The sequence below is a fragment of the Rhincodon typus genome, chromosome 14, assembly GCF_021869965.1.
Source record: "Rhincodon typus isolate 14 chromosome 14, sRhiTyp1.1, whole genome shotgun sequence".
Taxonomy (NCBI): Eukaryota; Metazoa; Chordata; class Chondrichthyes; order Orectolobiformes; family Rhincodontidae; genus Rhincodon; species Rhincodon typus.
The window spans coordinates 57,230,691-57,255,510 of record NC_063345.1 but is presented as its reverse complement, the minus strand read 5'-3'; the positions used below and the strand labels follow the sequence as shown (position 1 = coordinate 57,255,510).

General features: G+C 42.5%; 1 protein-coding gene across 1 annotated transcript in view; it reads right to left on the bottom strand.

The window, feature by feature from the left end:
* Positions 1-24,820, bottom strand: part of tnmd (tenomodulin) — a 170,509-nt gene that overhangs the window by 13,082 nt on the left and 132,607 nt on the right. Inside the window, exons 5-6 of the mRNA XM_048605258.1 lie at positions 14,224-14,377; positions 12,283-12,407 (exon numbers count right to left, since the gene is read on the bottom strand). Coding sequence (XP_048461215.1) covers positions 12,283-12,407; positions 14,224-14,377 — 279 coding nt within the window. The remainder of the gene's footprint in view (positions 1-12,282; positions 12,408-14,223; positions 14,378-24,820) is intronic.

The window sequence follows — 24,820 nt, the reverse complement described above, 5'->3', positions numbered from 1 at the left end:
GTTGAGAGCAAAAGTCACATTGTCCAGCAGAGTTCCAGACACCAAGATAAGATTTTCACTCAGTGAATGGCAAGAGGCCTATGAACAGGGATTATTGTCATTAGAGACATTGTTATCCTCATTATTGCCTAATCTCACCTCATTAAAATGCACTCTCTGTTTCTCCTACTGTCCTGGACAGAAACTCGATGCTGAGAATTTCCAAACTGAAAGTCTGAGAGGAGTATCTGATGACTCCAGATTGCTACTTGCTTTTCTGGACCTCCGTCTTGGATACTGGCAGAAACATTTCAGGGCAGCAGCTGTATATACTCCACATTCCTGGACACTGGCACCTGATCTGTGCCAGCCTCTCTGCATCATCAAGAGAGGGATCAAGTGAGATGATAGTGGCTGGCACAGCTGTTAGGGCAGGTGCAGGTTGTGAGAAGTTGAGTGAGTGCGTAGGCAGTGCAAAGGCCACGCAGTCCATGCTGGACTGTTAATCCAGAGACCCAAGTAATGTTCTGGGGACCTGGATTCAATTCTGCCATGGTAGTTGATGGAATTTGAATTCAATGAAAATCTGGGATTACGAGTCTAACGCTGACTATGAATTCATTGTTAATTGTCGGGGAAATCCATTTGGTTCACTCATGTCCTTTAGGAAAAGAAACTGCCGTCCTCACTTGGTCTGCCCTACATGTGACTCCAGGCCCACAGCAATTTGGTTGATTCTTAACTGCCCACTGGGCAATTAGGGATGGGCAATAAATGCTGGCCTAGCCAGTGACGCCCTGATCCCATGAATGAACATTAAAAAAAGCCCAATATGCTATGAATGTTTCCAGAAATTGTGTGAATTTCGTGTCAATTTCAGGAGGTTTCATGCAATTAGTTCATGCAGTTCTCCCCTGCTCACATCGTGGTGTACACACCACACCCTATAGCACTGTGCTCCTGCTATTGCATGCTCACCATTGGTGGAGGAGCTCACTGTTGTCCATGTCTAACATAAAGCCCAGTCGTGCACCGGGTCCAACGCTGCCAGTCACTAATTGCCCTTCACAGCTTGTGTAATGGCAGGGAAATGAAAAGGAAAGCTCCCGAGGGCATATGAGTGACAGAGGTCACACTGCTTTGGATATAGAAGCTCCGACTGGTAAACGTATTGCCACTTCACATCTTTTCCTGAAGAAGGGTCTAGGCCCGAAACGTCAGCTCCAAACCAAACGTTCCTGCTCCTCTGATGCTGCTTGGCCTGCTGCGTTTATCCAGCTCTACACCTTGTTATCTCACATCATCACCCGTTTGCTTGACTGTCATTGTAACTGCAGCTACAAGAATGAAGCTACAGAGACTACCTGTCCCTAGTACTATATCATGTTAGAACACTGAGTAAGGGAAACCTATTCTTTCCCTATCACCTAGCACAGCATAACATATTGTCATTGTTCAAAAGGAGGACCATCATGTGTTAGAAACCCTTCAAAAAGGCGCACAATGTTAACTTTTATTTAACAGTGGTAAAAGTGAAGAAGCGATAAACAAAATGGGGAAAACCGAATAAGTTGGGATAAATGTCTTTTGAACAAAAGCAAATTGGATGATGGCCTCATCCAACTCACAATCTACTGGCAGCGGGTGGGTCAAATCCTGTCTGGCTTTATTGCGCCCGACACTGCGTCACTCCATCATATTGAAAGTGATGTTCCTCCTTCTCAATGTCCTCATCTTCCTTCCTGGAATTCTGCTGCTGCACTCCCAGCTCTCTAGCTTCCTCCACATACTCTCTCTGCCTTCTTCATGCATAGTATTCTAGGGCTATGTGGCATATACTGGCTGCTGTGCACGACAAACCCACCTGAGACTGTTCCAAGCGCTGGAACCTCATCTTCAAGAAACTTATCATCTTGAGATATGGCCATTCAGTTGAAGCACAATCATTGTGTTTGCTATATAAATGCCTGGTACACTCTGCAGGTGTGGCATTGACACAGCACGATGCCACGCGATAACACGAATGAGATGGCAAGACAAGGTGAGATGCAGAGAGTATCCAAGCAGATACAAAGTGAATGAGCACTCAGGAAATAAGCTAAGAGCCCCGAGATGCACCCTGTTCTGATGCGCCAATCCTCTATGTAAAGCTGTCTGGTGGCAGCATTACAATGAAAGGAGCCAGTGAGCTTCAAAATGTAGTAATGAAGTGGTGGACTTTATTCTAAGTGAGTTGGAGACATGCCACAATGATATGGTGAGGCAGATCTGTGTCTGATGGGGGGTACAAGCAGTGACTGGCCATAGAGCATGCCCAGACATGTTGGAGAACACAGGCCAAGATGGAGTGCTGGAAAAGCAGACTGCAAATTGAAATCAGGTAACACCTCAGCCTATTTGTTGGGAATTGTTGCCATCTTGTTTCTCTCCACTACTTGGGACAATAGCAAATTGCACATAAATGGGGCAAGAATTGGTAATAATGACGCTTTAATGCATGCAAATGGCCGCCCTTGCTACTTTTTCACGAGATTCCCGCCTCGCCTTTAAAATTCTAGGTGGAAAAGTGGAGTTTGTTTTTCTTAATATCAAGGGTCTCCCTTTTCCAATCTGGCTATATTTTTCCAACTGATTTGGACTGTCCATGTCATTCAGAGACTGGAAAGATTCTGCCTTTTGAATCCAAAGGGCTGAGGATGGTGGGACATTTAAAACTCTCCAAACTGAGATTGATACAAATTTGTTGCAAGACAGTATCAAGGGAAATAAACCAAGGTGGGTATGGCGTTGATGTACAGATCAACCATAGTCTAATGGAATAGAGGAGGGGCTGAAAGGGATCAATGGTTTCCTCCTTGTTCCTCCTTGATGGGATTCAGGACATTCCTTGCCTGAATAATTTTGTGCTATTTTTCTCAGTGCACTTAACCGAAAGCTACTGATGAAATCTGAGATTCACAGTTAAATTAGATGCCTTCTCCCTGAAAGTCAGAAATGAAGAATTAATTCTCCCTTGAAAACTCAAATCAAAGAAAGTGAAATGTGAACTTGGGATCATGACATTTTGCAGAGACAGTCGGATCAATAATTTAATGAAAATCTTAGCAAAGCTGATTGAGATGTTTTGTGAATTTTAACTCCTGTTGTGATTCCCTCCAGATACATCCCTCATCTCCTGCATTCTGCAGTCGAGCCAAAACCTGCACATCAATTGAGGCATGATTTAACCCATGAAATAAGCTGGGATAACCTGCCCTAAGCAAATGCTGAGCCCTTTCATTATAATTGGGTTGAGACCCATTTTGTCTCGCCTCACTTCAGAAGATGCTTCATATCGGTTACGGCAGATACTTCTGTACAAAGCTCAAATCTTCAAATAGGTTTAGTTATGGGCTGTTATTTGTGGCAGGAAACAGTAACAGGAGGGAACTAAAAAGTGATGAAATAAGCAGTAGTCTGCAACCAGTTCACAAAGATTTAAATGAACAATTTATAATCATTTAGAAAGCACGGGAGAACTTGGGATAAAGCTAAGACTTTGAAGATAGTAGCTTCAATTACTTGCTGAATAAGTGTGTTTAGTCTGCATGTTAATTCAATTATGATTATGGCGAGACTAAACTAAAGTAACTCAAAGTAGGGGTGATATTGAAGTAAATCTATTCAAGGTGCCTGTAGAATTTAGAGCCAGTCAATCCTATGACAGTTATCATGGACCAGTCAAACGGAATGATCGGGTTACATGATGCATTGAGAACTTAAGCTGGGAGTCTGTCTGATTTCCTGTCAAAATAATTAATGGTCAATTGGGGGAGTTCCGATGGGAACGTGGGCTTCCCATACCCAATTTATAGTTATTTCAAGTAGCCTGTTCAGACACAACTTCTGGGCAGATGGGTTTTGAACTCAGATCTTCTGCTTCACTGTGCCATAAGACCCTGTTACACATATCTTATATATTTATTGTATCCTAACAGTTTAATGCCTCCAGGGATGGGTGTAGAAAATCTGTTCCCTGCCCTGACACCCATAAACAGTGAACAACCTTTCAATTGGTCTTTAACATATGAAAGGCACAGTGGGAGTGAAACCTGACTTCAACAGTAATACAAAACTGATGACAACACACCTGCCCTCTATACACTGTTTTTCTTTGAAAATTGGGTGGAATATAAAATGGGATAGGAACAAATAATCAACTATTTTGCAAGACAAATTTCAAATCCCTCCCGCACTGGTTTATCAGAGTTTTGCAGTAGATTTGATTTTGGAGTTAATAAATTGCCTTATTAGTGAAAAATATATTTTGAATTTTTCACAAGATACTAAAGAGAAAATCATGGGTAATGCATTATTCTTCTTTGTAGCCCATCCTATTTAAAAATCAAACAGAATGGATCAACTACACGTCCTCTCACCCACCCTCTAATGAAAATTGCTATGCCATTCTCTCAATTCCTCTGCCTCCGCTGTACTTGCTCACAGGATGAGGCATTTTACTCCAGGACATCCTAGATATCCTCCTCCTTTAGGGACTGTAGTTACCCCTCCTCTCCAATTAAGGGTGCCCTCAACTGCATCTCCTCCATTTCCTGCGCTTCTGCCCTCAAAACCCCTTCCCCAACAACAGTAGGGATAGAGTCCCCTTAGTCCTCATGTACCCACCCCACCAACACCAACCTCTGAATCCAACACATCATCCTCCGACAGTTCTGCCACCTACAATCAGATTCCACCACCAAAAAGATATCTCCATCCCCACCCCTGTTCACTTTCCGCAGGGACTGTTCATTCTGTGACTTCCTTGTCAGCTCCACAGTCCCCACCAACCTGTCCACCACACCTGGTACCTTTCCCTGCAACCGCAGGAGGTGCAACACCTGCCCCCACGCCTCCCCGCTCACCTCCATCCAAGGTATCAAAGAATCCTTCCAGATCCAGCAAAGATTCACCTGCACTTCATCCGACCTGCTTTATTGTACCCGTTGCTCCTAATGTGGTCAAATGCAGACTTAGGGACTGGCTTGTGGAGCATCTGCGCTCTGCACCAACCTGACCATCTGGTTGCTGTCCATTTTAATTCCCCCTTCCATTCCCCTGGCGACATGTCCATCCTTGGCCTCCTCCATAATCAGAATGAGGCCAAACATAAACTGAATGAACAACACCTCATATTTTGCCTTGGGAGCTTACACACCAATGGCCTCAATATTGACTTCACCAGCTTCAAAATTCATCCAATCTCAACGTTATACCATGTCCAGCCCTCCCCGTCCTCCTCGCCTCCCTGACCTGACCTAACCTGTCCATCTTTCTACTCAGAGACAACAAGGTGCAGGGCTGGATGAACACAGCAGGCCAAGCAGCATCATAGGAGCAGAGAGGCTGACGTTTCGGGCCTAGACCCTTCATCAGAAAAGGGGGAGGGGAGGGGAAGGGGGTTCTGAAATAAATAGGGAGAGAGTGGGAGGCGGATAGAAGATGGATAGAGGAGAGGATAGGTGGAGAGGAAACAAACAGGTCGAAGAGGCGGGAATGGAGCCAGTAAAGGTGAGTGTAGGTGGGGAGTTAGGAAGGGGATAGGTCAGTCCAGGGAGGATTTCTACTCACTTATCCGCTCCACCCTTTCCACTGATCAACCACAATAATCCCTTACCTGCATCCACCTATCACATCCCACCTACACCCCAGCTCCACTCCCTCTATTTACTTCTAGGCTCCCCCCGCCACCGTCGCCACTGCCGCCCCTCCATCCTGACGAAAGATTCCAGCCTGAAACGTTGACTTTCCTGCTCCTCAGATGCTGTCTGACTTGCTGTGCTTTTCCAGCTTCACATCTATTGACTCTGGCTTCCAGCATCTGTAGTCCCTTACAGTCTCCAAGAATGGATACAGGCTTTGATGAAGCAATAACAGGACTTGGTGATTTTACCTGCGATATGTCACATTTTCATGAATTTGCTCCAGAATATTGTCAACAAAGCCTCTAATTATCAACTGCAGCTGTGGGAATGATTCAGAGATCTAATTTTATCTCAACTTTTCCAGACTGGCACGGTGGTGTGATATCGGGATATTTCCTTGAGCTGATTAGTACAACATGAATTCTGACAAGTTTCACTCATGGCTATTTTAAAAGTGCTAGTTGCAAAAATCTGATTTACTTTCAAATTCTGAATTGGGATTAAAATATATAACTATGGAAGGCCTGTGTCTATTTTTTTCAACTGAGTTTGGATTATGAAGCTTTCTCATTTGGAAGATAAATGAAAAATTGCAATCCCGAATATTATTTGTGCTGCCAACTATATTTTCTGCAGATGTGCATCCTTTAGGGGCTTACAAGATCTAAATTATGCAAAAGTAAGCACCTTTTGGCCTCATGCATCTTTATAAAGTAAATAGAAGTAGTTTACAGTAACTGTTTGCTGGTTGTAACAATAGGCTACACATTATTGAAAAGATTATTCATGAGGACTGTTGCGGCGCAGTGATAGTGACTCTAATGATGAGCTAAGAAGCCCAAGTCCAAGATCTACAATAGTATCCTCGAACTGGTTGTTTTGAAAATATCTGCAAAGACCATTTAGAGAATCTAGCCTTAGATCTACCTTTCACAAGATCCTAATTTTCTCTTCAACCAATTCCTCATGGCATCACCGCATCGGGTAGCATTTATTGTAGTCAATGAAATATTTAACCCTTCCAAATCCTTCCAGACACATTTACAACATCTTCCCAAAGGTTTTGTTTGATAACTATTAATGTTATGCATTTATTTGTATCCTTACGTTTAGCACTCACCTCGCCATTACTACCCCACCCCCAAGTTTTTGACTTTTCAAATTCAGACAATGAGGATGAAATAGCTCTTCAGAGGCTGGCATCTCACCAGTCAACAATTTTATTTACAAATGCATAGCCTTTGACAATAGCACTGTCTTACAGTGAGGCAAGCATTCCCCTCAATATCCCTGACAGTCATCTTTTTATGTCAGCCAGGGCTCCCTGATTGAACCAGATAAACAGCCCCAGTGAGGGAACTCATCTTCTATGAGGTTCACCTGGCTGACCTCATTATAATCATAACAGCGGCGGTTTCACAATCTTCCTTGAACATAGAGATAACAAGGTGTAGAGCAAGATGAACACAGCAGGCCAAGCAGCATTGTAGGAGCAGGAAGGCTGACGTTTCGGACCTAGACCCTTCATCAGAAAAAACTTCCTTGAACATGTTCTCTTTTGACTTGGAAAAATGGTAGTTTGTTGGCTAGAATGCAATTGCCATGGTTTGGTTTGATTTGATTTGATTTGATTATTGTTGTCATGTGTATCTAAATACAGTGAAAAGTTTTGTTTTGCGTGCAGTGCAGGCAGATCATACCATTCAAGGACATACAGACCACAAAGTGAACTGAATGAGGCATACAAAGTTACAGCTGTACAGGAGGTGTACAAAAGCAAGACCAACATTAGATTTGAAATTTGAGATATCCATTCAGCAGTCTAATAATAGTGGGGAAGAAGCTATTTTTGAACCTGTTGGTATGTGTGTTTAAGCTTTTGTATCTTCTGCCTGACAGGAGAGGTTGGAAGAGATTATAACATAGATGGGAGGGGTCATTGATGTTGGCTGCTGTTCCATGGCAACAAGAAGTATAGATGCAGTCAATGAACGGCAGGTTGGTTTGCATGCTGGGCTGTGTTCACAACTTTCTGTAGTTTCTCACAGTCCTGGGCACAGCAGTTGCCATACCAAGCCATGATGCAGCTGGGTAGAATGCTTTCTATGGTGCGTGTGTAAAAGTTGGCGAGAGTCCTTATGGACATGTCGAATTTCCTTAGCCTCTGAGGAAGAAGAGGCGTTGTTGTGCCTTCTTGACTGTTGCATCCACGTGGGAGGTCTAGGACAGATTGTTGGTGATGGGTCACTCTTAGGAACTTGATGCTCTTGACCCTCTCCACCTCAGCTCCATTGATGTAGGTAGGGACATGTCCTCCTCCTTTCTTCTTGAAGTCAATCATCAATTCTTTAGTTTTGCTGACATTGAGTGAGAGATTGTTATCTTTGCACTACAACACCAAGCATTTTATCTCCTTCCTGTATTCTGTTACATCATTGTTTGATATCCAGCCCACCACAGTGGTCAGCAAACTTGCAGATGGCGTTCGGATGAAATTTGGCCACACAGTCATGAGTGTACAGGAGGTAGCTGAGTACACATTCATGCGGGGTGCTGGTGTTGAGGATTGTTGTGGAGGAGGTGCTGTTGTCTATCTCCACTGATTGTGGTCTGTGGGTCAGGAAGCTGAAGATCAATTTGCAGAGGGCAGAGCCGAGACCTGGGTCTCGGAGTTTGGAGATTAGCTTGTTTGGGATTATAGTGTTGAAGGCAGAGCTGTAGTTGATAAGTAGAAGCCTGATGTAGGTATCCTTATTATCCAGATGTTCCAGGGATGAGTGCAGGGCTAGGGAAATGCCATGGACCTGTTACACCAGTAGGCAAGTTGCAAGGGATTGAGGCTAGCTTGAAGGCCAGAGTAGATGCGCGCCATGACTACTCTCTTAAAGAACTTCATAATTATGGAGGTCACAGCCACTGGGCACTAGTCGTTCAGGCACGTAGCATGTGTTTTCTTCAGTACTGGGATGATGGCGGTCTTCTTGAAGCAGGTGGGGACTTCAGATTGTAGCAAAGAGAGGTCAGTGTATACTCCTGCTAGCTGGTCTGCACAGGATCGGAGTGCACGGCCAGGAACTCCATCTGAGCCAGTCACTTTCCTTGGGTTCACTCTTAAGGAGGCTGATCTGATGAGTGCAGCGGTGACTGAGAGAACAGATGCGTCTGGGGCGTCAGGGCAGGTGATATCGTTCCATTGGCTTTCTGCCCGAACCGAGAATAGAAAGCATTCAGCGCATCAGGGACGGATGTGTTTTTGTCTGCTATCCTGTTCTGTGAAGTACGCATAGGTTCTCTAGTATCTAATGTTTTGTACTGGTTTCTTCCATCAAATTCTATGCACCACATCTCCAACTTGTGTTAGAGGATTTCTTTTTTGTTCACAATATGGCCGTAGGTCTGCTCTTTAGTCTTTTATTAAAAATTTAATCTCAATTATTGCAGTTTGGATTTTGTTATTTGTTTCCTCAGTGATTGAATTCAACAGGTCACATTGAAAACAAAGAACCATAGAAAATAGGAGCAGGCCATTCACTCAATCTGGAGTGTTCTGTTATCCATTGTGATCCTCCATCTCAACGTCATACTTCCTCTCCTCTCTATCCCCTTCAATACCTATCGTTCCTAGAAATCAATACCTTTCTTCCTTAAATATTTTCAGTGAAGACTCCCACAGTCTTCTGTGGTACAGAATTACACAGATTTATTACCCTCCCAAAGATGACATTTCTCCGCGTCTCAGTGTGAAATGGCCTACCATGCGTCCTGAGTCTGCGACACCTTGTTCTAGACACCCTTGCCAGGACAACAGTGATTCCTGTCAGGTCCTGCCAGAATTTTATATATTTCAATGAAACTCTTGCTCATTTTCCTAAAGCCCAGCAAATACAGACCGAGCTGCCCCAATCTCTCCTCATATCACAAACCTGCCGTCCCAGGTATCATTCTGGTAAACGTACATTTTCTTAGACAAGGAGAGCAAAACCACACACAATACCCCTGCTGTGGCCTCAAAAAAGCACTGCACAGCTGCAGTAAGATTTCCTTGCTCTTGTACCCAAAACCTTTTGCAATGAAGGCCAACATACTATTTGCTTTCCTAATTGCTTGCTGCACTGTATGGTGTTTGCTTTCAATAACTGGTGAACAAAGACACCCAGATTGTGATGCACATCAACATTTCTCAATTCTGTGATTCTGACTTCCCACCAAAGCGGACTACTTCACATTCTCCAAGTTATACTGTTTCCACCATGCATTTTCCCACTCAACTCAACTTTAACCAACTTTAGCCTCTTTATGGCCCTCACAATTGCTCGTAGTTGCATGCAATTAATTTTATGTCAGTATCTCCCTAGACCTCATGACATCATCAATGTGGGGTAGAGGAGCCACTTTATTGAAATCAACTCTTTGTTAATATTTAATACGGGCAGCGCAGTGGCTCAGTGGTTAGCACTGCTGCCTCACGGTGCCCAGGACCCAGGTTCGATTCTGCACTTGGGTGACCCGTCTGTGTGGTGTCTCCTCGTGTCTGCATGGGATTCCTCTGGGTGTTCTGGTTTCCTCCCACAGTCAAAGATGTGCAAGTTAATTGGATTGATGACGCTAAATTGTCCATAGCGTTCAGGGACATGCAGGTTAGATGGATGAGCCATGGGAACTGTAGGGCTACAGGGATAGGGCAGGGGTTGGGTCCGGGTAGGATGCTTTCCAGAGGGTCAATGTTGGCTCGAGGGCTGAATAGCCTGCTTCTACACTGTAGGGATTCTGTGACTCTTTCAGGCCCCTCCTGACCCACATACAACATGGAAAATATCACTTGAGAAGCTGAAGGGAGCAGATTCAATAGTAATTTTCAAAAGGGACTTTCAGATCTCCTGGATCTGAAGAAATTGCAGAGTGATGTGCAAAAGAGGGAGGGTCTATTTCTGAAGAAGGGTCTAGGCCTGAAACGTCAGCCTTCCTGCTCCTCTGATGCTGCTTGGCCTGCTGTGTTCATCCAGCTCTACACCTTGTTATCTGAGGGTCTATTGGGACAGCTTTTCAAAAGACATGTGATGTGCCAGATTGCCTTCTTCTATGCTGTAGACACTGTGGCTGGGATTTTCTCATTTTCAGACTAAGTCTGAAAGTGGAAGGCTTTCCTGAAGAGAGCTTGTATCTTATTGCGGTCAGAAAGCCTGCAGGAACTACCATAAATCAGCCAGCTGATTGGCTGCTTTCTTCCAGAATTACAGCCCTGGAGGAACTTCTGCTACTTGGAAGTCCTGACAATTTGGAGGTCAACAAACCTCAGCGGCAGGGACACCAACACCTGGACTCCCACATGGAGGAAGACTGGAGGTCAGGCAACAAGGAGGTTCCATCTGTCTGGAAGCGAGGACAAAGGTCACCTCTCAGAGACTAAACCCCTGTCGATGGTATAACCTCCCAGACTTGTACAGGTTAGTGCAGATCGAGGGAACTGCCTCCTCTCCCCTGAACTGACAGCCTTCCCACACCGGTTTAACCTGTCGGATAGGCCAACCACTTTCTTGTTCTGCCTGGAGCTGAAATGACTGCAGTGCAGATGAGAAGCGGGTCTTAAGTCATTGTTAATTAACTACTTGACGATTCCAATTGGCGGCCAGGTGGGAAAGTCAATCCTGAGCCTTCCTGCCCAGAATGGAATTCCTCTGCAGAGGAAATGGGCTGGATATGTAACTGTCCAATGATTTTCCCTTCCCACCGACTTCCTTTCCACCTGTGAGGAATGGATGACTGTGTCCAAGGATTCTATGTTGGACAATTTATAACTTGACCATGCACGATGGAGAGGCAATTTACAATGATTTCCAATTCCTTTGCTAAGTCACAAAAGTAGGGTTGTGGTTGCTTCTCCCCGTAATGCAGATTGATTTCTAACAAAAGCAATCTCAAAACATAATTCATCATTATTGCCTTGTGTTTACCAGCTAATTTAGCTGCAGGTGCACAGACAATAACTGGTCAATTAACTTCGTACATTTAGCAGACTTCGCAAGAGAGAAACAGATGTGGAAATGAGCAAATGTTTATATTGCAGCTGAATACAGCTCATATATATAAAACATATATATATATGTATATTATATATATATATATTCATAAAAAACATTACAACATGTACTGAATACCCCGTATTTAGTTGCTAATAACTAATCCATATGATGCAGTCATTAAACTTGTGCCCTTAAGTACAATGAACAAATTAATAAAATAAAATGTTAGCACTGTGTGGTAAAACTATGTTCTGTGAGTTTGTGCAAAGTAAACAATTTACTATTTATGTATAACAAGTGGATACTAGGTAACAATTACCTTCAATTCACTTCCAAATTAATTCTAACCTCAAATTTTAATCAGAAATATTACTCCTGCTCACAGAGGTGTGTCATAACGTGTCTGAACAGGTTGATTTTCCCAAAAATGAAATAAATTGATTTACAGATGGGTTTGACAGAATTGCATTACTTATGGGTCATCCAGGTTATTAAAGTTCTTACACTGTTTGAATCACAGCACAAACAACAGTTTCCTTTTTACACAGAATGGCTGAATATTTGTGAACTGACAAGATTTTGTTTTGCTATACACTCACATAGTCATGCAGATCATCATCCACAGAACGTGATGGACGTTTTCTGTTGGCTTCAGTGTCCGAGTGTGCAGTGAATGCATCTTCTTCAGCATTCTCTGGTTCTCCAAAATCATAAAATCCTGGGTCTAAAAAGATACAATGCTGAATTAGAACAAGTGCTCTACTCATTCATTGATGTTGATCCAAAATATTGATTTGGTCCCCCAAAACTATTTTCTAATATATACAAGATATACTTTTGTGTCCTCCAGGTGTTATATAGGTATGTGAATAGAAATTGACTCCACTGGTACATTGGCACCATTTATATGTGGAAATTAGAAAGTAGTGTCTTATACATTACTTTGCATCAATACGCTGCTTGTTTACGGCATCTTTGGCATTTGTTTTCATATATCCATGTTTTACTCAAAAACATTATGATAATCGTCAAAGAAGTACCTAACATTTTCATTTCAAAAGATTTTGTTTTGTTATTTTCTTACAGTAGATAAATGGGTATTGTTATCTGAATTGTTGACACACACTTATAGTCAACAAAGGCAGACAGTCCATTAGTACAATAGGGAGAGTGAGCATGGCGGAATAAGGGGACAGGAGATTGAAACGTCAGTTTCCTTTGTTCCCAAAAAAGGCATAACCAGAAGTGGCTTTTGTCTAGACCAGTAGCAATCTTTAAGCAGATGCCCATTAATTTGTAATCAATATAGCCTCAAAGCTAGCCTTTGGCACATCCATTATAGATTTATGAAAATAATTAGCGGTTTTCAATATCTTACGCTTTGTGTTAGGCATCAGTGGTTCTTGGTCATTATTCATTAAGTGCTTTGAGAAGAACATTTGTAGAGATGCATATCATCATGGCTTGTTGAAAAGGCTATCCAATTAGGTCTGTTTCCGATCCTTTTCCCTGTAGTCCTGTAATTTTTCCCGAGGAAATAGATACAAAATTCGCTTTTGAAAGGTGCTATTGAATCTTCCCCCATGAGCCTTTCAAGTGATGCATTCCAGATCCTCAATTGAGAAAACAGTCATCACCAAAGCCAGTACCTATCATCAATGAATAGAAGGCCTTCGAGAAACTGGAATAGGTTAAATACTGTAAAGTATAACCTATTCATGCTCTAGGTTACTAACACTCTTGAATGTATTCCCCACACCTTCAAAATGACATAATAATAGTTACTTGCAGTTACTTGAAATCCAACTAAAGCCATTACAGATAAACCACACATTTTAACTTAGGGATTACAGTAGGGGCTCAATTGCAGACAAGCATTTAAACTTTGATCCCCAGTTTTAGTGGAAGTGTGACTCATTTAAAAATGCAAGTATAAAAAAGGTGGGAAAACGATTGTCAGGTGAACATGTTGAATGCTTGTGGATTAATATTACCCACCATATTCTTCATGTTTACCTGACATAAAAAGGGAGAAGAACGGTTTGCTGTGAGTGAGCTCCAAACTAAAATCTAATTTACGGATTTAATAGGTAGAAACTTTCTGACATTTGCTCTTTTAAAGGAAATGTTATTTGTCTGACTACCTTGATTATCTTATTTCTTATTTACGGGTATCCTGTATTCACTGTATAAGATGCAATATAATCACATTGGACATGAAATGAAAGTTTTAAATCTACCTCAAGTTATTTTAGTCAATAATTTTTACTTTCTCATTATCATGATTACATAATTCACTGGGGAAAGAGGCAGCCATTCAATTTAAAATGTACAAGATATTGAAACAATGATATAAAAGTAATGATAGAAATTAATTATTGATGTAATCAGTCTGCAGATGCAATTTTGTCTCATAAGCATGGTATGATCGAACAAGGATACTTCAACATATCAATTTATTAATTACAAAATAGGCTTTTTAATGCAAACATGAAACCGCATGCCAAATCTTTGATAGCTTCACTTCTACTGTTTTTTACCTTTCAAATATGATGGACGAAGCCAATAAATTGGAAGATTTCCACACACTTCCAGAACTTTTGAATTCAGCAGAAAACGTTGGTCCTTAATTGGTTGTTCAGCCGCCACCCAAACAACAGCCTCGTCAAACTTCACTGGCATAATTTCATCTTGCTGTTAAAGTAAATGGTGTATGTTAATCTTTTTTTTGTCAACAGCAAAACAAAAGCAGGAATTCATTTTTTTTCCATTTGGTGGTTTCATCAAAAGTTGAATTGTAGAAAACCATGAATTTATTAGTAGTACAATAAGAGCAAATGACAAGACTAATTAAATTCAACTTCAGTTTGAACATATGGTGTAATATAATTGGTTTTTTCGCAAGTACTGATTAGCAGAATTTCATTAGGAAACTTTGTGCACTAGGCTATTTTTCGTCATTAGGCAATGCAAAAGAGGACTTAAAATGGCATACCTATTACGATGTACTTTTTTTGGAGCAGACTTTTAGGTACAGGCACCAATCAGAGAATTGACAGCAGCGATTGAGTGAATGACGTGAGTTATACTTCCGACTATATTGGCAAGATAGCTTCACGCAAGTGTGGATCTTGCAAAACACTTCTCCTTGGTAACTGACATTGTCTACTCAATGATGTGGAAAAATCATCAAGGTATGCCTTTCCATAAAAAAGCAGGAGACGGTTGATCTAATAGTTACCATCCTAACAGCCTACTCTCACTCATCAGTAAAGTTAATGAAGGTGGCACTAACAATACTATTAAACAGCACATATTCATAATCAACCTGTTCATTGATGTTCAGTTTGAATTCCACTAGGATCAAGGGAGAGGCGATGGCCTAGTGGTATTATTGCTGGACTGTTGATCCAGATAATTTCGCATGGTAGCTTAGTGGTTAGCACTGCTGCCTCACAGTGCCAGGAGCCCGGGTTCAATTGCATCCGTGGGCGACTGTGTGGAGTTTGCACATTCTAGCCATGTCTGCATGGGTTTCCTCTGGGTGCTCCAGTTTTCTCCTACAGTCCAAGGTTGTGCAGGCTAGGTGGATTGGCCATGCTAAATTGCTCACAGTGTTCAGGGATGTGTAGATAAGGGGGGATGAGTCTGGGTGGGATGCTCTGAGGGTTGGTGTGGACTTGTTGGGCCAAAGGGCCTGTTTCCACACTGTAGGGATTCTATGATTGATTGAATTTCCTGGGGACCCATTTTCAAATCCCACCATGGCAAACGGTGGAATCTGAATTCAATTAAAAAAAATCTGGAATTACAAATCTAATGATGACCATGAATCCATTGTTGATTGTCAGAAAAAACTCATCTGGTTTCACTAATGTCCTTTAGGGAAGGACTTCTGGAGGTTGCCTTCTGAGCAACTGGCATAGCCAGTGATGCCCTCATCCTGTGAATGTAGAAAGGACAAAAAAAAGGATCACTTGGCTCCAAACCTCATTCCAGCCTTGGTCCATATCTGGACAAAACAGCTGAATTTCAGAGGTGGGGTGAAAGTAACTGCCCGTGATCATGACAGTGGTAAGCCTGTGAAATTCTCCGCCACAGAAAACATTCAGACCAAAGCACTGAATGTTTTCAAATAGCAACTAGATAGAGTTCTTAGGACTAAATGAATCAAAGTGTATGGGGAGAAAGTAGGAACAAGGTGCTGAGTTAGATGACGAGGTAGAATCATATTGAATGGAGGAATAGGCTTGAAGGGTTAATGGCCTACTCCTGCTCCTATTTTCTATGTTTTAGCCGTTTTATTGCACCTTTCTGAATATAGAACATAGAACATAGAACATTACAGCGCAGTACAGGCCCTTCGGCCCTCGATGTTGCGCCGACCTGTGAAAACCAATCTGAAGCCCATCTAACCTAAACTATTCCATTATCATCCATATGTTTATCCAATGACCATTTAAATGCCCTTAAAGTGGGCGAGTCTACTATTTTTGCAGGCAGGGCATTCCACACCCTTACTACTCTCTGAGTAAAGAACCTACCTCTGACATCTGTCCTATATCTATCACCCCTCAATTTAAAGCTATGTCCCCTCGTGCTAGCCATCACCATCCGAGGAAAAAGGCTCCCACTGTCCACCCTATCTAATCCTCTGATGATCTTGTATGTCTCTATCAAGTCACCTCTTAACCTTCTTCTCTCTAACGAAAACAGCCTCAAAACCCTCAGCCTTTCCTCATAAGACCTTCCCTCCATACCAGGCAACATTCTGGTAAATCTCCTCTGCACCCTTTCCAATGCTTCCACATCCTTCCTATAATGCGGTGACCAGAACTGTACGCAATACTCCAAGTGCGGCCGCACCAGAGTTTTGTACAGCTGCAACATGACCTCATGGCTCCGAAACTCAATCCCTCTACCAATAAAACCTAACATACTGTACGCCTTCTTAACAATGCTATCAACCTGGGTGGCAACTTTCAGTGATCTATGCACATGGACACCGAGATCTTTCTGCTCATCCACACTACCAAGAATCTTACCATTAGCCCAGTACTCTGTATTCCTGTTACTCCTTCCAAAGTGAATCACCTCACACTTTTCCGCATTAAACTCCATTTGCCACCTCTCAGCCCAGCTCTGCAGCTTATCTATGTCCCTCTGTAACCTACAACATCCTTCCGCACTATCCACAACTCCACTGACTTTGGTGTCATCCGCAAATTTACTAACCCATCCTTCTACGCCCTCATCCAGGTCATTTATAAAAATGACAAACAGCAGTGGCCCCAAAACAGATCCTTGAGGTACACCACTAGTAACTGAACTCCAGGATGAACATTTCCCATCAACCACCACCCTCTGTCTTCTTACAGCTAGCCAATTTCTGATCCAAACCGCTAAATCACCCTCAATCCCATGCCTCCGTATTTTCTGCAATAGCCTACCATGGGGAACCTTATCAAACGCTTTACTGAAATCCAAATACACCACATCAACCGCTTTACCCTCATCCACCTGTTTGGTCACCTTCTCGAAGAACTCAATAAGGTTTGTGAGGCACGACCTACCCTTCACAAAACCGTGTTGACTATCCCTAATCAAATTATTCCTTTCTAGATGATTATAAATCCTATCTCTTATAATCCTTTCCAACACTTTACCCACAACCGAAGTAAGGCTCACTGGTCTATAATTCCCAGGGTTGTCTCTACTCCCCTTCTTGAACAAGGGGACGACATTTGCTAGTCTCCAGTCTTCTGGCACTATCAGCTCACAATCTTGACGTTACAGCATGTAGCTGTTTCTTAAACGTATTTTGGCCACAACAATTCTTTCTGGCAGTTTGTTGAGGTGGCTAATTACCCTCTAATGAATTACTTCTTGGCATCTGTTTGAAACATTCCTTCCACAATTCCAAACTTTTGTTGTCTTTTCTATCTGCATAAATGTATATGCAAGTGTTTTTCCCGGTTTAATATATTCCTATTTCTGTTCAGTTCCTTTTCAGACTGATGAGCCTGAATCACTGTTCTTAATTCAGTCCTGTAAGCCTAAGCATCAGTTTTATTTCTTTACGCAGCATCAATTGAATTGTAGGACATGGAGCTCCCCCAATCACATCGAGGTCTTTGTTCATTACGTCTGGGAGGGAGATTAATTTATTTGGAGATGTTTGTGTTGATTATTGCTCGTAACAAACTAAATTCCTAAACGTCAACTTTCCTGCTCCTCTGATGCTGCTTGGCCTGCTGTGTTCATCCAGCTCCACACCTTGTTATCTCAGATTCTCCAGCATCAGCAGTTCCTACTATCTCTAAATTCCTAAACATGCAAGATTCTGAGAATGCATATTAGATCCAGGTTAAATGGCTGGACAAAAACTGCTTAGCCCAACACCTTGAGTCACAGTTATCATGTTGGAAGCCAGTCAGCACACAGAAAGATTTCACAAGCAGTACTGAGGTAAAAACTAGATCATGTACTTTTAATTATGGTAACTGAATACCAAATATTGACCAGTACACTGGGGCTTACTCCCTTTCTCTCATTCAGGAGTAGCGTTGTGCGACCTTTTACATTCACCTGAAAGAATGTTTCATCTGAATGATAGCATGTCCAACAGTGCAGTAATCCCTCAGTAATAAGTCAATTTTGATTTTTCTGCTCGAGCCCTAGCATGGGGATACAGTGTCTAATGCAGATTACCCTGGAAGCAGAAGGTCTCAAAAAGTTGAACAAGAGGTGAAGTCCCTCGCTGCTAGTTTGTAGGAAACCCGTAAGTAGTTTTCTCCACTAACCAGATGCTGTCATCAGGCCATAAAGATGTTGTGTCTACCACACAAAAGAGGAATGTGATTTCTGACTTTCAGTGCTGGGCAAGGTAAGTAGGCTGTACATCTCAATGATAGACACACTGTTTTGAACATTCACAGTAGACAGGAGGCTGATTGTGCTCAACCAGCCAGTGTTTTCAAGCCATAGAATGCTATGTCTGAGATTAGATGTGATTCTGCTATTGTACAACATTTATTAAATAATCCATACTGTGCTGGGAACTATACTGGGGACCTATTTAAGATTGTCAGTCAGGCATAAAGTGTGATGCATATAATATCACACAGGACCCTGTTTTAAGTAAGGAAAAGGAATTTAAACTTGCATTGTACATTTTTCATTGCGGGATAAAAGGAGTCATGGACACTGCCTATCTCTGTTCAATTTTGACAGCAATAACATGACCAAAGTCTACCTGCCAGGTCTGACAACTAAGGTTGACTGTCCCTGCTGGATCTCCAAGGCCAATGATAGCCCAAACAGTTAACATTCTCTTCTCAGGCGGTATAAATCAACCTCTGCTTCTGAACTCCTAGTTCTGATGGGAACCAGATGATGAGCTTTGACTTGAAGTCATAGAGACGTACAGCATGGAAACAGACCCTTTGGTCCAACTTACCCATGCCGACCAGATATCCTAAATTAGTTTAGTTCCATTTGCCAGGATTTGGCTCATATCCCTCTAAACTCTTTCTATTCATATACCCATCCAGATGCCTTTTAAATGTTGCAATTGTACCTACCTCCACCATTTCCTCTGGCGGCACATTTCTTACACTCACCACCCTATGCATGAAAAGGTTACTCGTCAGGTCGACTTATATCTTTCCCCTCTTACCTTAAAGCTATGCCCTCCAGTTTTGGAGTACCCTACCTTGGTAAACCAGGTCTTGGCTACTCACCCTATCCATGCCCCTCATGATTTTACAAACCTCTACAAGATTACCCCTCAGCCTCTGACACTACAGGAAAAATAGTCCCAGCCTATTCAGCCTCTCCCTATAGATCAAGCACCCCAGCCCCAGCAACACGCTTGAAAATTGTTTCTGCACCCTCTCAAGTTTAACTATCTTTCCTATAGCAGGGAGGCCAGGATTAAATGCAGTATTCCAAAAGTTGCCTCACCAACACTCTGTACACCAGCAACATGACCTCCCAACTCCTATACTCAATGCACTCACCAATAAAGGTAAGTGTACCAAATGCGTTCTTCATTAGCCTGTCTACATGAGACTCCACTTTCAAGGAACTGTGATTCTGCACCCCACAGTCTCTTTGTTTGACATCACTCCCCAGGACCTTAACATTAAGTGCATAAGTTCTGCCCTGATTTGCCTTAACAAAATGCAACACCTCACATTTATCTAAATTAAACTCCATCCGCCACTCCTTGGCCCATCTGATTAAGGTCCTGTTGTATTCGGAGATAATTTTCACTGTCCACTACACCACCAACCATCTGCAACCATACTATTTCTCCTATAGTCACATCCAAGTCATTTATATAAGTGACAAGTAGCAGTGGACCCAGCACTGATCCTTGCGGCACACCGCCAGTCAAAGACATCCAGACCGAGAACATTCTCTGTCACTACCCTCTGTCTTCTACCTTCAAGCCAATTTTGTATCCAATTATCTACCTCTCCCTGGATTCCATGTGTCTCACCTTGCTAATGAGTGTACCATGTGGAATCATGTCGAACGCCTTGCTCAAATTTCATATAGACAATGCCCACCTCTCCACCTTCATCAATCTTCTTTGTCACTTCTTCAAAAAAACTCAATCAAATTAGTGAGACATAAAATCTCTCGTACAGAGCCATGTTGACAATCCCTAATCAGTCCTTGCCTTTCCAAATACATGTAAATCCTATCCCTCAGGATTCCCTTCAACAACTTGCCCACCACCGGTATCAGGCTCACCGGTCTATAGTTCCCTGTTTTTTTCTTATCACCTTTCTTAAATAGTGGCACCACCATCCAGTCTTCTGGCACCTCACCTGTGGCTGGCGATGATACAAATATCTCAGCAAGGGGCCCAGTAATCACTTCCCTAGCTTCCCACAATGTTCTGGGATACATCTGATATGTCCTAGGGATTTATCCACCATTAAGCGTTTTAAGAGATCACCACCACGTCTGTAATATGGACATTTTTCAAGATGTCATTGTTTATTTCTCCAAGTTCTCCAGCTTCCATTCCTTCTTCACAGTAAATACTGACACAAGATACTTGTTTAGTTTTAAGTATTTTTTAAGTTCTGAACTGTCAAGTAATTAGACGTAACTTTAGCAGCATAACTCCTGCTATTTGCCCATGGTCCGAACTAAGTGTTAGTGGCATGGAAGGTGGAGGACAATGGTAGTTGGGGCATGGCCTGCTATACATAGACACTAAGTTGGCATCAGGGAGCTATGAAGGGCTGGGATGATGGGTCCATAGGTTAGAAGGGAAGAAAAGGGCCATAAGTGTGCGTAGAAGCACACATTTTCGGCAAGCTATCGCAGGCCAAAAACTGGACATTCTAAATTGACCTACAGCAGAGAAAGCGGGCTTGACAGAAGATTGGCCAAACTAAATTAAACAGCAGCCAGCAGCTATTGGCAACAGAGAACAGTGGAAACCAGGATCAAAAAGATTACACTGGTTCAAGAAGAACGGTTGGCAACCAGTCTGAGGGTTGTATATTGGAGATGTTGACCAGACTTTCTGGCATCCTGATTGTCTGAATATGTATACTTTACACCTCTTGGCATGTCAACAGTGAAGGGTGCTGGCATGACCCCATTGGATGATTCCAGTCCACCTCATGATCCCATTGGCCAAAGGCCAAAGAACATTCTGGAAAGTCCAGAGATAGTAGGAACTGCAGATGCTGGAGAATCTGAGATAACAAGGTGTAGAGCTGGATGAACACAGCAGGTTAAGCAGCATCAGAGGAGCAGGAAAGCTGATGTTTCGGGCCTAGACCCTTCTTGAGAAAAGTCCGGTGTGATGGGGGATAAGAACACACCCCTGGAAACTACCCCCTCAGTGAAGACTCAGTGAAGATTTGCAGCAAAGACTCACAGCAAGACTCATGACAGAAGGCCATGCAGCAACTAAAGAAGACCCAGGAGAAGACTGACCCTGACCTGCAAGACCCATCTTCGTGGAAGAGAGGCAGCAGAGAGGAAGGAGATTCCAATGGCCAAGCTCAAACATGTGGATCGTTGCGGATAATATTCTTTATCAGACAGATGGAACTAGAGGAAGAGTAAATATAGTGGGAATTTGAGGAAATGTTCACATGGTGTTTTTAATGAGGAATATTTTGTTAATTAAATAGAGTTGAATCACTAAACCGAATTCTATATCCCTTAGTCCCTGACAAGAGCCCTTGGGTAAAGTGATTTTAATACATAAACTGGGTGAAGTGTCCAAAGCACAGAAAACAATAGGGTGATAAAGGGAGAGACCATAGAGGTGGGCAATGGGACAGCAAGTGGCATGGAACGTATGAGGTGACGTGGTTGGCAGAGATGTGGCATGGCTAGTGTGTGGGAGGGAAGTTGGTGTGAGGGATAAGTATTTAATTTCATTTATTTTTCATTAACCACAGTATAGTGCTAGTGTACAGAGTCAGGTCCTTGTGCTCATCTGCACCTTAATGATGCTAACCCTTGTCTTTTGTGTCCACTCACCTTCGACAGATCACCACTGGCAAGCATAACAAGCAGCCTGTCTGTGTGTCTATGTGAAAGAGCACCTCAAAATTACAGTACTCATAGCATTTGGGTTTTGTCTGAAGCACCGATCCACTAACAAGCATGGCACCACAAGGCATGGAATGGATGCTGTGTGCCAGTACTGAGAGAGAGGAAGCAAGTAGCCCTGAGACACAGCCTGGTCTTATCTGTGAGCTGAGCATCTGTTTCTGGGTGCAAAGTGTCCTTGTAGCAACATTTCAATGCTGCTTTCTGCTATGCCCTGCAATGCAGGTCTGTGCTTCCTAGGTATCCTGCAAGTGGATCAGAGAGTTGCCAAGAGGATCCATCCTCAGACTTGGCAAAAAGCGGATGCCAATTGTCTGTGGATGAGGGGCATGTGCAGCTGGTACCCTGAGATGCTGTTGCACACTGAGCAACTTGGAGGCACTCGATAGAGCTGAAGACAGCAGGCGCTCACTTTGATTTCTGTTCCAAGAATCATTGATGTCCAGTTTATTTGGTACATTTGATATAAAGGAAGCTGCATATTAATGAGGTGAAATGTGCAATTAATAATCCCCTTTGATAGGCAACTCACCCACTGCTGAGTAAGAAACTTGGCTGGATGCCTGACTGATGCATAAAAGTTGCAGTGAGTTGCTCCTGATGTTGAAATGGGCCTTACCAGACTTCTCATGTGATTCTGTCACAGCTCACATCATTTAGGTCCTTGTACAATTCTGCCTGAGAAGTCTACAGTTGTCTTAATAAAACATTTGAATTATTCAAGTGTGTTCCAGATCAGAACAAGTTGAGGTCTTAAAGTATGCTTACACTTTTCAGATCAAATGACAGCTTAAAGTTGAACAAGGCTAGTTTAAATCTCTACCTGGCATATCCCAGGTCAGCCATGTTGCCATGGGATACATTGCAGGGAGGTATATTTTGATTTTGGGTTTACTTGTGTTTCCTCAGATAAGAAGGCAGTATGTCCCAGGGAATAGCCTTTGAGAAGCAGAGAGATGAGTTCTCAGAAGTTGCGGAGCAGAAGAGAAGGACTATCAGGAGTTAGGGTTTTTCTGAGTTGGAGACTCTAAGCAAAAGCCCATGCTGGAACCAGGGTGCCCACAAACATGAGGTGCTTAAGGACAGTTGGATGGTTTCTTAGTTGCAAGCTCGTGGGAAGGACCCCATGGAGAATAAGTGGAACACTGAGGAAAATCGAAGCAAATTCCTGAAAGCTGTGATGCAACTTGGTTTGAAGGAACCCTCAAGATCCTGTAATGTACAGGGAAGCTCTCGCATTGAAATAAGAAGAGAACAAGCCCTCCCTAACTCCCCACCTACACTCACCTTTACTGGCTCCACCCCCGCCTCTTTGACCTGTCTGTCTCCTCTCCACCTATCTTCTCCTTTATCCATCTTCTATCCGACTCCCCCTCTCTCCCTATTTATTTCAGAACCCCCTTCCCCTACCCCATTTCTGAAGAAGGGTCTAGGCCCGAAACGTCAGCTTTCCTGCTCCTCTGATGCTGCTTGGCCTGCTGTGTTCATCCAGCTCTACACCTTGTTATATCAGAGAACAAGGAATGTCCTATTAAGAAATCAGAGTTAAAGAATAGATGTTTATGTAAAAAAAAGTGTTAACTTAGCAGTATTTGCTTTGTCTAACACTTGTGCAGTAAAAGTTTTTGTTTAAAATGTGAAATCTTTGTGGTGTACTTCTTTCAGTTAATAAATGGAAATGGGCTTTCAAACTACATTTAAAAAAGATTCACCAGGCTCCCTCAAGTTAATAACAACATTCCACTTCCCTATGAATCAACCCAGCATTCTGTTCAATGTAGCACCTCATTCTATGGACATGATTGCTGACACATCCTTCAATATCCTTAACTCTTTCACTTGGACCTTCTGTAAATTCCACGTGCCTATGGTCTATACATGCTTCACGTATTGTCTTCCAAAATGCAGGGCATTACATTTAGCGATACTGAAGTTCCTTTTCCAATGCGGTGCATGTTCTTTCAAGTCCTTTTGACTGCCTTAATTCTCTCAGCCAAAGCTGCTTTAAGTTTAGTACCATCTTAAGAGTCAATTACTCAGCTCTGAGAATATAAATCTGAGTCCAACATGAACAGCAAGTTCCGTGGATCTTATAGAAACCACACTCGGTGCGACTTACCTTCTCCCAGTCTTCCACTTGAAAGCAGCTCTCTTACTTCCTTCGTAGTCAAACTATACTTCTGAGAACTTAGTTTGTACAGGTGTCACAACACTTATGAGACAGATCTTTTTTGGAAGTCTTGACTACTCTGCATTACATGCTTTGAAATGTCTGGCTATGGATCTGTCCTTTTCTGTTTGTTTTTTTTTTAACTCTCCTTGAATAGGAAGTAACATGATTTAGTGGAATATAATTGGTACGTAAGTGTTTTTGATTCTGTAAAAATTTTTTAATGTCCTCAATAATGACTCAAAAATGCATTCCATTTTTATAAAATCTATGGGTACACTTTTATGTTAATGTAAACTCTAGCAGAATTCTTACAGCTTTGCTGACAGTAAATCAGATTATACATTTGTTAATGGTGTTATATCATGCAA